The sequence below is a fragment of the Manis pentadactyla genome, chromosome 5, assembly GCF_030020395.1.
Source record: "Manis pentadactyla isolate mManPen7 chromosome 5, mManPen7.hap1, whole genome shotgun sequence".
NCBI classification, from domain to species: domain Eukaryota; kingdom Metazoa; phylum Chordata; class Mammalia; order Pholidota; family Manidae; genus Manis; species Manis pentadactyla.
Window position 1 is genome coordinate 135,485,275 of NC_080023.1, and position 13,472 is coordinate 135,498,746.

Genomic DNA, 13,472 nt, shown 5'->3' on the forward strand with positions numbered 1-13,472 from the left:
CCCACAGGACTGGAGTCCTTGTTCTGGTCCTAAATTACTGAGACCTTCCCTCTTCCTTCTCCTTCCTAGTTTTTCAGGGAATGAGTTTGGGTTCCAATGTCCTGAAAGCACTCTGCCCCGGTCGCCTTCGGTGACTGCCAGACCACAACTTGCAGCTCTTCCCGATTTGGCGACCTCAGGCGGCGACGCCCCACCGTCCCGGCCCCGCCCCTCCGCGCGTCCCGGCCGCCGCCAAATCCCGGCGCAGGAATCACGCGGGCTGGAGCCGCTCTGGGCATGCTCAGTGGCGGTGCAGGTGGGGCCGCCGCGGGACGCCGGTTCGGGCCGTGTCGAGGGGCGGGGGCAGAGGGAAGTGGGCGGGAGCCGAGTGCCGAGGGGCGAGAGTCGCTCTCAGTCGCCGGGCGCTGGGCAGGGGGGTGACCCGCGCGGACCGGGCCGGGATGAGCAATGGCATCGGTCAAGGTGGCCGTGAGGGTCCGGCCCATGAATCGCAGGTGAGTTGGCGGGCTGCGCAGGAGGGCCCCTGATGCTCCTCTCCCGGAGGAAGCTGGTCTCTAACTCCCCTCAAAGGCCAGTCTAGACTTAAATGTCACGGGCCGGTCTCCGGCGCCCTGGGCCCTGGCTGTGGCCTCTAGGGCCCTGTGGGCCTGGAGCACTTCACGCTTTACTGTCCCTTTCACTCTGCCCTGGAGGCGAACCTGGGGGTAAATAGTTCGCGAGGCCTGGAAGAAGATTTCTATGAACTCTTCCCAGTCCTGTTAACTTGAGGAGGTTTGCTTGTTTCCCTTTTAACAAACAAAGGGATCATCACTTCCATGAAGCTGCAAAATCGTTTGGGAGAACTTGGGAGCAGTTATGGGGACACCAAGAGCTGTCAGGCAAACTCCTCTCAATTATGCCAACTCAGAAGTTCTCTGTTAACAATGTTACTTTTAAATCTGCAAACAAGAGGTGATTTCGAGTCCCTGAGTGTGAACCCCAACTTTTAATCAGTACTTTAGCAGTTCTTAACCTCAGGTTAAAGAGATGGGAAAACTAACAAAGTTTTGACTCCTGGGGAGAAAAAAAAAAATCAAGGACAGTTAAGTACACGTGTTTGAAATATGCCACTGTTAACAGGGGGAGAGTTATAATAAACACCTTTGGAATTTAATCTTCTCTGTTTCTACGAAGTAATGTTTTCAGAATGATTTGACATTTCATTCAGTGAGGAATAATCTGTACTTTACAGTGACCTCTTTTAATCAGTTTAGAAAGTTGCTTTGGAAGAGTTACTTTTTAGATAGGTTTAACTTTAAAGAATGGAGTAGCGGGAAATGGGCTGTGTCCTTCCTAGTTGATAAGTGCAGTTCTAATAAGGTGTTTTCTTGGTTTCTCAGTCAACTTGCAGAACATTTGACTTACCATATGGCTTTACCACTTTGGTCATATAAATTGATGGAGGTCATTGGTAGTTCTTCTGACAGCTGAGAGCATTAGAAGATCATAAAATCAAGAGGTTGCCAGAATCTTTGACTTACCTTAGTCTGTTTTCTCTTGGCAAACAAGGAATCATTATTCTGGTTGTAACTATTGGAAACCAGTGCTTTTGTAATTTTTAAGTAATTTCTAAAGTTTTTTAGGGAGGGAGTTTGACTTTTTGTAAGTCCTAAGGGAATATGTGTATTTCTGTGTATATTCACTCATTCAAAACAAACAGATCCCAAAGTCATTTAAATGATTTAAAAAGGTTTTTCTTTATTTTGGATTTACATGTATATAGAAGTTCCTTTTTTCCTTTGGAATAAATATTGAGCACTTGCTAGAACATTGTATTGAGTACTTGAGAAAGTATTTAAGGACTTACCAAATACACAGCATTGTGCTCGGTGTTGTCTGGGGGACAAGGTGACTGAGGTCTGATGAGTGTCTTCTGGGAGCCTGTCTGGTGAGGGAGGGACTGTATGCTGGCAGGACTCTTGGAAGGTGTTGGGATGACTGGGAGGGATGCCCCGAGTGCGGTGCTTTGCCAGTGTAGGCCTGGAGCCCAGTTATATGGGGGGATGGCAGGAAACACGTCCAAATGCCATGTGCTTTTGGAAGTAGAGTGAGGTGATGATAGTTGAGCTCTCAGCAGAGAGCTCTTGTTGCGTCAGGATTAGGGCAAGAGGTAAGAAAGCAGTAGTTGGGCTGAAAGTAGAAGAGGGAAGGCTGAATAGATAACACTGAGACAGTTAACTGGCAGAGTTGACAAGATTTGGCTGCTCATTGCTGATGGGAAGAAGGGGAAAGGGGAAGAACATAGAGTGATTAACTGAGGTTTGATGCTCAAGGAGGTGGAAGAGGTTTGGGGAAGGTGGATGGTGAGGTTGGTGTGTTCTTTCTTGGGTATATAGAGATACATGAGATGCAGCAGTGTCAAGTACAAGTGCAGTGTCCCACACAGAGTGGATGCCGTCCACGTGTTGACCCTATTCATTATCTGAAGTGCGGGTAGGCCCTCCATGTCTTTGCTGGTGTTCAGTGGACTGTTAGAAACCGGGGTTAAGGTCTTAGGTGATTCAGGGATTGACAGCTAGAAATCTTTTGCACATAGATAACAGGTTAAGAACATTACAGTGAAGAGATTTTTCAGGAGGAAATCTTACATGTAAAAAGCACAGATCTATCTACCTATATGCACTACATTAAAAAAAAAAAGGAATATTGTAGTGAGAGAAAACGAAACTAGGGATTGGACCCTGGGATATACTTCTCTTTAGGATTCCAGGGAGAAGATTGGCTTGCTGCTCATGGAGGAGACCCAGCTCAGCAAATTGCCATGGCAGGGAAGGGAGAGTGTCCTGAAGGAGGTGGTGATGGTTGGTGTCAGGTGTTGCCAGGATGGTGCCCTGATGATGCAAGTAAAATGAGGTCCTTGGTTGGTCATTGGTCTCGGAGATAAGAGTATTGGCAGTCTTCTAAATTTCAAGAAGAGGCAATGATCCAGAAGTTGGTAGTGAAATGGAAAGAGATATATAAATGGCCAACCAAAAATACTTGACCTAAACATGCAAATTATAATAGTAGTAAGAGGCCTTTATTTTTACCAGTGAGATTGGTGAATTAACTCAACATTAAGTGCTGGCAAAGAAATGGTGATAAAATCATAAAGGCTCAAAACCTCTGGAACTCTCATATTGGGGAAATTTGACAGTAGATATCAAGATTAGAAATCTATAAGCTCTTTGGGCAATTTAATTTCTAAGAATTTATTTTATGGATTGTACTCCTACCTACCAAGATGTATGTGCAAGGATGTTTGTGTTGATCTTAAGAGTTCCAAGATAGAGGATTAAGAGAGAAAAGCAAGAAAGCCACACAAATAAACACCTACAGCAGCAGAGTAGAGTTGTGTCAATATGTGTATTAGAAAATGTTACACACACACACACACACACACACACACACACACAGCTGAATCTGTATAGAATGATTCATAAGACGCCTTAGAGTGGTAAGTCTGAGGAGGAGGACTGAATCTTTTAGGTGATGGTTGAAGGCTCTTCTTTTTCTCTTTCAGTTTTTACTTTGTTCATGTATAATTTTATGATTAATAAATGCAAACCTATTTATGTAGTTTTAAGAAGTTACCTAGAAAGTCTTTGGCCTTAGAGAAAGAATTTTTAGGTGATTGTCTGGGAAGATTGAAGGAAATTGTTAAAACTTTTTCCTCCCCGATTTATTGAGAATAAGAGATATATAGCACTGTGTAAGCTTAAGCTGTACAGCATATGACCCCACTTAAATGTACGGTGAAATGATTACCACAGAAAGTTTAGGTAACATCCATCACTTCATATAGATATTAAAAAAAAAGAAAAAAGAGATTTTTTTCTTGTGGTGATAATGCTTAGTATATACTCTCTTAACAATGTCCCTGTATATCATACAGCAGTGTTACCCATGGTTATCATGTTGTATATTACATCCCTTGCACTTACCTTATAACTGGAAGTTTGTACTTTTTGACCACCTTCCTCCAATTCCTTAACTGCCCACCATGGCATCCACAATTCTGATCTGTTTTTCTGAGTTTTTCATTTGTTTGTTTGTTTAGATTTTATGTGTAAGTGAGGTCATATAATATTTGTTTTTCTCTGACTTACTTCATTCAATTGGGAGTAGTACCTTCAAAGTCTACTCCAATTTTGAAAATGATGGGATTCCCTTTTTTGTAGCTGAGTAATATTCCATTGTATAAATATACACCACAGCTTCTTTATCCATTGATTTGTCAGTGGACACCTTGATTGTTTTCATGTCTTGCCTATTGTAATTAATGCTGCTATGAAGATGGGGTGCAGATTGAAATTTTGTAATGTTAATTTTTAGAGTAGAAGAGTTTTAGGCAAAAAGATGGCAACCAACAGAAAGGAAGGCCTGGAGTGATTAGGAATTGAGGGAGGCTATGGCAGCCAGGCTCTTAAAGGGTGGCAGCAATACTGAGTTTCTGAGCTAGGAGGCTTTGCAGTAACTAGTCGTTGCAAGAAACGCCCAGTACTTGATTCAAGCCAGTGTTATGGGCTTGTGTTTATTACCTTGTGACTTTTGGTTATGTGGCAGAAAAGTGGTAGGTTCAAATTGTAAAGCGCCATTATCTTGCGTCAGTTAACAACAGCTGCCTCAGCTGAGTGTTTGCTCTGTACAGTGTACACAAAATCTTAATCTTTGCAACAATCTTAGCAGGTAGAGACTATTAGTGGCATACCATTTTACAGATTGGGAAACTGTTCACTTACCCCAGGTCAGTTTCTTAGAACAGTCACAGTTATGCTTTTTGAAATGAGTAAAACATTAGCAGAAACTTAATTTGTTCATACTTATTAATGGGCAAAAGTTTAACATTTATGTATTGTCTCTATACCTTTTTTCTCTGTGAGTTCCTCCATTGTTCTTATGCCTAGTTTTTATTTTAAGTATGAAAAGTAACGTTTAAACATCATACAAAAATTATGTTCAGTTTAACAAGTACAAAACAAGACTTTTGACAAAATGTTGACAATTGGATATAAAATACTTAGGAATATACTTTTGACATTGGTTTCATTTTTTCACAATTTTATAAGGCACATTAATTTTTTGGTAACTAATTTGCCCATTTTCTGTTGGTCTCAATTGTGTGTGTTTTCATGGAAATACTAGGTGATTCTTCAGGGCCCTCTATCCTGTTCCATTGATCGGCCAGTGTCAGCAGGGTCTGGGTCAGAGGGCAGACTGCCTGGGTTCCAGTTTTAGTTGTCATTTATAAACTGAGTAAATTTGAGCAAGAGACTTAATTGTTCCAAGCCTCTGGTTTTGCATCTGTACAATGGTGATAATAATTGTATGTGCCTGATAAATTGTGAAACAAAGTCTTTTTCAGATATTTTTTCCTGTGACTCACAATAGACTTTTAAGATTGAAACTCTGTAGATGCATAAAAGCACTTCATAAGGTGTTACGTGTATTAAAAGGAGAACCACAGGCCCAAAGATGGAGTTATTCATACTGTTGTCCAAATGTCAGAAACCTAGGACTTGATATATAACTGACCCCCAGGAATATAACCTTTAATCAGCCAACATGGAATTACCTGGTCAGCACTAAGAAGTTTACTGATAGACTCTGTTTCCCTTAGGAGGGTGACCTTGCCTAAAACAAGGTTCTCTGCTAATAATTTCTTTTTTACTGCGCTCTCTCTACCTTTAAAAACCTTTCCTTTTTTGTAGTTCAATGGAGCATCTTTCTACTTGCTAAGTGGGAGCTGCCCAATTCATGAATCACTTAAAGCCAATTAGATCTTTAAATTTACTTGGTTAATTTTGTTTTTTAACACATGCAGTTCACTCATATTTTCTACTGTGTTTTATTCTACCTCATTTAAAAATGCATTTCTAGATCCATTAAATTGACTTTAAGATATACTAATGAGTTGCAGTTGGTACTGTTAGTGTGATTGTTGTGAGGTTCAAATGAGGTAAAGTACATGGAGAAAGCGCTACGCGCAGTGCCTGGCATGTAGCAAGGGTTCTCTGAGAATTGGTTGTCGTTATTCACTGTTATTTTTATAGTTTAATGATTGTAACTTCATTCAATAACAAGTATTTAAAAAATGTTTTTCCGAAGAAAACACCCAGTCTTGAGGGCTGGCAACCGGCCAGGTGATAGCTTTATAATGCTCTGTCTCAGCTGATAAGGTGAGCCTGCCCCATTTTCTGCCTGTTCTTAGCTGCACTTCCTGATTAGCCTCTCAGGTGGAATTTACTGTCTTGTCTATCAAGTTAAAAGGAGAAGAAAAGAAAACAATGCCAGTGGTATTTTCACTGGGATTGAATCTTAAGAGTGTACTGAAGTCTTCCATTTTAAGGGCCAGTGTGTCAGGGAAAATAGTTCGTGGTAGTCCCTTGGGTCTGCGATGGTGATGGCAGACGTATTAAGGGGGGAGCCGTGTGTGGAGATGCTGCTGTGCACCAGGCACTGTGCGCATTTCTTTACCTTGGCAGCTTTGATTCCTCATCCCACCAACTGACTGACCGAGTGCTTTGTATCCCCATTTTACAGAGGAAACTGAGACCCCTCAGATAATAATGCTTGGCCGTGCTGGCTCCAGTTTCCTCCAGTTCTCTTCGGAGCCCTTTGTGTGGTGACCTGTTGCCTTGGTGCTCACATGGAGAAGCCCTTGGCCTCCAGGGACTGCTGGTATTATGGCAGAGAAGGCAGGGACACACAGCACATAAAAATACTAGTAGAATCTGTGTGGCCGAGATGGAGCCTCTAGGGGATTCTAGGAGCTGGAGAAAGAGCTTTCCCTGGTCTCTTAGATTAAGAGGGTGGAGTTTGCCTACGTGAAGCAGTATTCCCAGCTATCCTTTAGAGAGTAGCTATTACGTGCTTGGCTCATGCTCTTTGGAAGTTAGCATCCTGTTCTACAGATGAGGAGCTAGGGCTCAGAGACTGAGCAGCCACCCAAGGTCACACAGCTCAGTTACTGTGGAGTCGGGATTTGAGCCCTTCTCTCTTGCCTTTTTTGCTGTCATCTATCAAGGGGGTACAGTGGAATTTTCCAGAAGTTCTGTGATGTGTGATATTATCTTAGCTCTGTGTGCTGTGCATTCTATGTTTTAAAAATTTCTCAGTTTAATATCTAATATGGTAACTATCAGTAGATAAAATCAACACTAATAAAGGCTCTTTGGGCTTCACAGTAATATTTAAGAGTATAAAAGGGTTCTGAAGCCACATCATCTGAAAACCACTTCTGTCAAATGATACTGTTGTTGAAGGGATTAGATCAGATATATGTAGTATTCAGCACACTTCCAGGCATATAATAACCTTTTAGTAAATCATGGCTGCTGTTATTTTTTTAGTCACACTTGTTACTGACAGCCACACATAAGAAGGCAGGAGTAGAGGACCAAGCAATGGAGAGAGGAGAGCAGAGAAGCAGGGGAGTGGAATGCCATGGCCAGCAAGGAGGAGGTCAGGGCCCGAGCCCAGCTGGCTGGTTAGGTGATTTGGAGGGAACTGTTTTAGTTGATGGATGGGAGGTGGTGTCCTGGGGGCAGTAGGTTGGTGGGTGAGGGCATGGAGCTGACACCTGTTGACTGCCCTTGAAAGAAGAGAGGGGATGCGAACTCACCAGCCCAAGCAGGTTTATTGCTAAACCTGAGAGGGACCCCTCTGTCCTGGCCAGCAGAACAAAGGAAAGAGATTCTCTACCATGTCAAGAGGCTTTTTATAGCCAGGGCTTTTTGAAGGGGAAGGGCCAAGGGAAAGTGGGCTTCTGGCTTGCTGACGTGTCCTCTGGAGGATGCTTGTAGCCTAAGTAAGATGAAACGTAGGTCTCTCTGAAATGGTGGATGGGCTTATTCAAAAGGCGGTATTCAGGTCCAGATTCTATCAGCCCTTCTAGTTGAAGGAGGGTTATAGGAAGAGAGAGAGAGAGAGAGAGAGAGAGAGAGAGAGAGAGAGAGAGAGAGAGAGAGAGAGAGAGAGAGAGTGTGTGTGTGTGTGTGTGTGTGTGTGTGTGTGTGTGTGTGCGCGCGCGCGCGCACATTTCCTGAGCAGGAGCGAGGTAGCTGCGGCGATTCTTGTGAGATATTTTAGGGTGGGGTCCTTCAGTTTGGAACATATGGAGTTTTTTTCCTTTCTTTTTGGTGGTCTTGACAACTAATGTGAAGCAAATAACCGATTATGTTTTAATGGTAGTTTAAAAGATTTCTCTGATGTTTTATCTTGATTAAATTGAAGTTACACAGGTTTGGCGAGAATACAATGTAAGTGCTGTTGTGCTCATTTCATATATCGGGGTTCCTGATGTCAGTTTGTCTTAGTATTGGGGATGTTGACATTGATCGCTTGGTTAGGAGTTGTGTCTCCTAGGTTTCTCTGTTGTAATTATATTTTCTCCTCTTTGTAATTAATACATATCTCAGGGTAAAACTTTGCAGGAAGAGTTTTGGACTTTTTTGCAACAGTATTTCCCCCCCACGGGAACACATTTCAGATTTTCTAATAAAAGCTACTGTGAATATAAGATTCATTTAAAACACTTGTCCCTCTCTGATTTGTTGAAAGGGATTTATCATATTTAAAATGAAGGACATTTGTATTTCCGAAGGCCAATGAGGACTCTACAGGGCTCTGTACTTTCAACATCTGTAGCTCAATGCATACTGATATTTTGTGCTTTCTGCTATTTCACTAAAAAAGAAGTTTGTTACCTACTAAATTGATAGTTTGAAAGACCCTAGTGAATTTGTTACCCAGTTCAGAAGTTGGTAAAATCTGACTTTTTTTTTTTTTTTTTAACAGAGTGAACATTGAAGTAAGGATGGTATTAGAGTGTTAGTCAGTCCTGGAAGCTGGGGGGTGGGGCTCAGCTCCCAGGAGGATAAGTAAAGCTTAGAATGGGAATTTTCAACTTCTGAGAGTCTAGGATTCTGAACTCACCATGGGATGGATGTCTACTCTCAGGAGCTTGCTTTCTCAGATGGCCTCACGGTCTCTCATGTGGTTGCACCTGCTGATTCTTATTTTCAGGTTTTTATTAACAGAGTGTAAAGCACCACAGTTGATTCTGCTTGGAAATTCTGCTCAGGGCACAGCTAAGTCACTCTGTGAGCTCCTGCTCCAGGTAAATGGGACTTAAGATCCCCAGGGAGCTTTTAAGAAAAAATGATTCACAGTGATGGAGACTAGCTCAAAAGTCAGAAAAGTTGCAGAAATGAAGCTTTTAAAAATAGATTTTGGTCTGTTCTCTTCTTTTTCTAAAAGTTAGTATTTTCATCTGAGTGCTCTCTGCTTGGTCAGATAGAAGGGGAATTGAGAGAAAAATGTCAGTAGTCCTGGGCTGATGCTCATATATGAGCACCAAATAAGATGCTTTTCTTTTCTTCTTCTTTTTTTTAAAATACTTCTAAGATTTTCATTTTTAAAAATTTACAAAAAATTGCAAAAATAGTGCAGAGTTCTCATGTGTCTTTCACCTAAGTTCCCTAGATGTTATAATCTTACATGACAATAGTATAATTAAAAACCAAGAAAATAACGTTGATGCAATACTTTTCACTGGTCTGATTTATTCAGATTTCTCCAGTTGCCCCAATAATGTCTTTTTTCCTGGCCCAAAATCACACAGTGCATTTAGTTGTATTACAAAACATCTCTGTCTTAATTAAGCTTTTCTTAATTTGAGGGCCAACTTTTCCCATACTGATAGGACATAGGGGTAAGAAGTGACATTTACCCCAGAATAGCTCTGCTACTTCAGAAGATTGAGGAATTATGCTTCCTGGCATCCTTTGTAGACAGACACTTGGAGCTCTGAACACCTTGGTTGGGTTAATTGTTCAGTTTCGCATGTCAAATGAAGAGGACTCATGGGGACCCTTACTCCTTAATAGGGTGGAAAAGGTTGGATTTTAGAGTGAGTTGGGGGAAGGCAGGTCTCAGTGGTATGTCAAGGATTGGTTTTAGGCATAATTAGTTAAATCTATAGTGCAGGGGCAACAGCTTAATGCCACCTGGGACCATGCAGGCCTGCAATCATCCACATTACAAACTCTGAGCACTGAGGTTAGGAAGAGTAGCAGCAGATTCTTAGCTTCAGAGTCAGGGCAGGTAATCGTGTGTAGAGGGGCACTTGCTATCTTACGTAACAGATTTACTCCCACATTTTAATGGCTTAACACCTAAAGGTACCAAAGAAGTTTATCATCAGCTCATGTAAGCAGATCACTGTGTTTGGCTTCCAGTCAGCAGGGAGCTTGTCTCCCATCCCCTGGAGCCTCTGCTCCTGGGGCCTCACTGTCATCTCCGTCCGGGTAGTGGAAGGGAGCTGGGGTGGGAAGGTTCACCCATTTCTCGGCCTCCTGGGTGTTGAGGAGACACATTACTAGTGTTAACCTTTCTTTGGTCACTGGTCGCACCTGGATGCAAGGACGTCAGGAGGCTGTGGTTCCTGGCTAGGAAGCCACTTTTCTGTGACAATTCCATATCACAAAGAGGAGCTTCGCTGTTTCAGCTGCACTCAGTGTCCAGAGTGGTGACTTTCTCCATTCCAACCAGTGATGCCATACCATCTGAAGTAGGTGTGGAAACCCAGATGCTCACATGCCCCACTTCTTCCTGCCTTAGAGTTTTTGCTCAAATGTCATGTCCTCAGTCACCCTGTTGAAAATATTATCCCCTCATCCTTGGAGTTTCTTATCCCCTTTCTCAGTTTTCCTTTCTACTATGTATTTTCCTTATTTGTTAGTTTATTGTCTGAATCCCTCCAGCGGGACAGGGGCCATTTCTGTCTTGTTCCTGGATATGGTCTTTGTGTTCAGCATATAGTAAGTGTTCAAGTGTTGAATAAAAATGGGAATCTAGACTGCTAAAATCCTAATGTGTTGGCAAAGATTATAGCTAAAACAAATGAGCAAAGAGATTACTATGCAGGCCAAGCACACCATGTCTGCCAGCCTGGGCCTTATGTGGAGGGCCCGGTGCCAGGGGCTGGAGAAGACATGAGTTTGCTTTCTATCTGCCACTTACTGAGTGTGTGAGCTTGGGTATGTCATTTCACTTCTCTGAGCCTCAAATCCTTCTAAAACATGAGTCTAATAGTCTCTTCTTCCTCTTGTGTTATCATGATAATTAAGTGAGGTAGATGATCCCTAAAAACACCCAGTGTAACACAGATGCTCAATGAATGGTTGCTGAATTATTGGACTTGTTGGGTGGCTAACTATGGTGGACCCTGTGATAGGTGCTGGGGGAATAAGCACCAAGTGGGGCAATCCCGAGAGCTTCTGGCAAGAGGGAGCCTTGATCTGGACCTTGTAAGATGGGGAAGATTCATAGCAGTGGAAAGTCCTTCAACCATTAAGTATTTATTGAGTATCTCTGTGTACAGGGTTCTGTTTAAAGTTTGGAGGTTCATTGGTGAATAGGATAAAGTGGCTATTCTCAGGGAGCTTATATTGTAGTGTTTTGCAATCTACTAGAAATGCAGTGTGAGCCACATATGTAATTTAAAATTTTCTGGTAGCCACAGTATGAAGGTAAAAAAAATAGATGAAATTGATTTTGATAGTCTATTTAATTTAACCCAATATGTTAAAAATGTTATTTCAGAATGCAAAGAATAGGAGAAGTATTGATGAGATCATTTTACATTCTTTTTTTTTGGGGGGGTACTAAATCTTTGGATCCAGTATGCATTTGATACTGCTCAACTCAGTGCGTACTTGCCACGTTTCCAGTGATCATTAGCCACGTGTGGCTAATAGCTGCCATATGGATGGTGTAGGTCCAGTGAGTAAGCAATGGATTGTATGAAATGGTAGGTGGATGAAAGTCTATGAAGAACATAAAGCAAAGGGATAGACAACCACAGATAACAGCAGCCAGGGAAGGAAGAAAGAAGGTGATCAACTGTGGAACTGTTGGGAAGAGTGTTCTAGGCAGAAGGAATAGCAGTTCAAGGCTCTGTGGGAGGAGCTTTCCTGGAGTGTGCACTGGGTGCAGGAGGCCAGTGGCACTGGAGTGCAGAGAAGGAGGGGAGTGGTGGGTCACACAGGGCCCAGGAAGCCATGGGAAGGTCTTAGGCTGTATTTGATATGTAGTCAGGGCCACTGGAAGGGTGAGAGAAGGGGAGAGGCCTGACCTGACTTACAGTGTCAGAAGGTCACTTGGGCTGTTGGAGAGTGGACTCTCTTGGCAGGAATAGAAGTAGTTGAATTGAGCAAGAGGTGTGGATGTGCATGGTCATGATTACTCATGTGACCATTCACCCTGCAAGCATTTATTGGCCACCTACCAAGTTTCAAGCATTGTGTTAGGCACTGGGGACGCCAGTGGGCATGGCCTCTGTCCTGAGGAAGCTCAGGCTAGTGTGTGAGTGACTAGCTGGTTCACGGTGGTGTGGTTGAGTAGAGGAGCAGTGGGAGCAGGCAGGGAACTGCCCTGTGGAGGAGGCAGGCTGGTCACTAGGCTAGAATGTCAGGCTTAAGAGCTTCACTTAGTGACCTGGGAGACCCTGCTAGCACTGAGATCAACAGCCTTTCTTCTGTTAACAGTGGACAGCCACTGAAGGTGAGCTGGGGAGGTGGGGACCAATGTTCAGTGTATGGTGAGGTCAGTGGACCAGTGTTGGAAAGAGGAGGCTGGTAAGAAGGGAAGGTAGGAACACTCCAAAGGCAGGCTTTTTCCCCATAAGGGAACCTTCTTTCCAGGGGTAACTTAGCCTGCACTTTTTTTTAAATTGAAGTGTTGTTGATGTACATTATTATATTAGTTTCAGGTGTACAACATAGCAGTTTGACAACTATATTCATTAGGAAATGATCACCACTAAAGTGTGGTTACCATCTGTCACCATACAAAGTTATTACAATATTATTGACTATATTCCTGATGCTGTACTTTTATCCCCATGGCTTATTTATTTTATGATTGGAACTTTGTGACTCTTTATACCTTCACCTATTTTGCCCATCCCCTCCCCTCTCTCTTAAGGCAACGAGCAGTTTGTTCTCTGCATTTGTGAGTCTATATCTGGTTTGTTTTATTTTTTTAGATTCCACATAGAAGTGAAATCATATGGTATTTGTCTTTCTCAGTCTTACTTATTTCACTTAGCATAATACCCTGTAGGTCCATCCATATTGTCACAAACTAGCCTGTTCTTTCCACTAACATAGTTTTCAGATTTCCTGCTCTTTCTTATGACTAATGAATGAATTGAAGAATTATTGGAAGGAATTCATTCCTCCTTTCCTGGAACATAAATGCTTATGGAACTGATTTAATTGTCTCCAATGTGATCTTGGCTGCAATTCCTCTCTCTTTCAATATTGAAGAGTTAGAGGATTTAGTGGTGATTTCTGCTTTTGCTGTCTTTCTCCCTCTTCCTCTTATTCTGCTCTGTCTTTAGAGAGGGAGCTATTGCTCATCAGTCCTGGATAAATCTGATTTATTTT

At 42.4% G+C, this 13,472-nt stretch overlaps 1 protein-coding gene across 6 annotated transcripts in view; it reads left to right on the forward strand.

Moving 5' to 3' along the window:
- The first annotated feature begins 321 nt into the window (after positions 1-321).
- KIF16B (kinesin family member 16B) overlaps positions 322-13,472 on the forward strand; it is a 315,843-nt gene continuing 302,692 nt past the window's right edge. For 3 of the 6 annotated variants that reach the window (XM_036892122.2, XM_057502708.1, XM_036892126.2), the window contains exon 1: positions 323-494. In XM_036892122.2, the coding sequence (XP_036748017.2) occupies positions 448-494 (47 nt within the window). In that variant the 5' untranslated portion in view covers positions 323-447. Of the gene's footprint in view, positions 495-13,472 lie in introns of all 6 variants that reach the window. The other 3 variants (XM_057502709.1, XM_036892120.2, XM_036892121.2) reach the window with 3 other exon arrangements.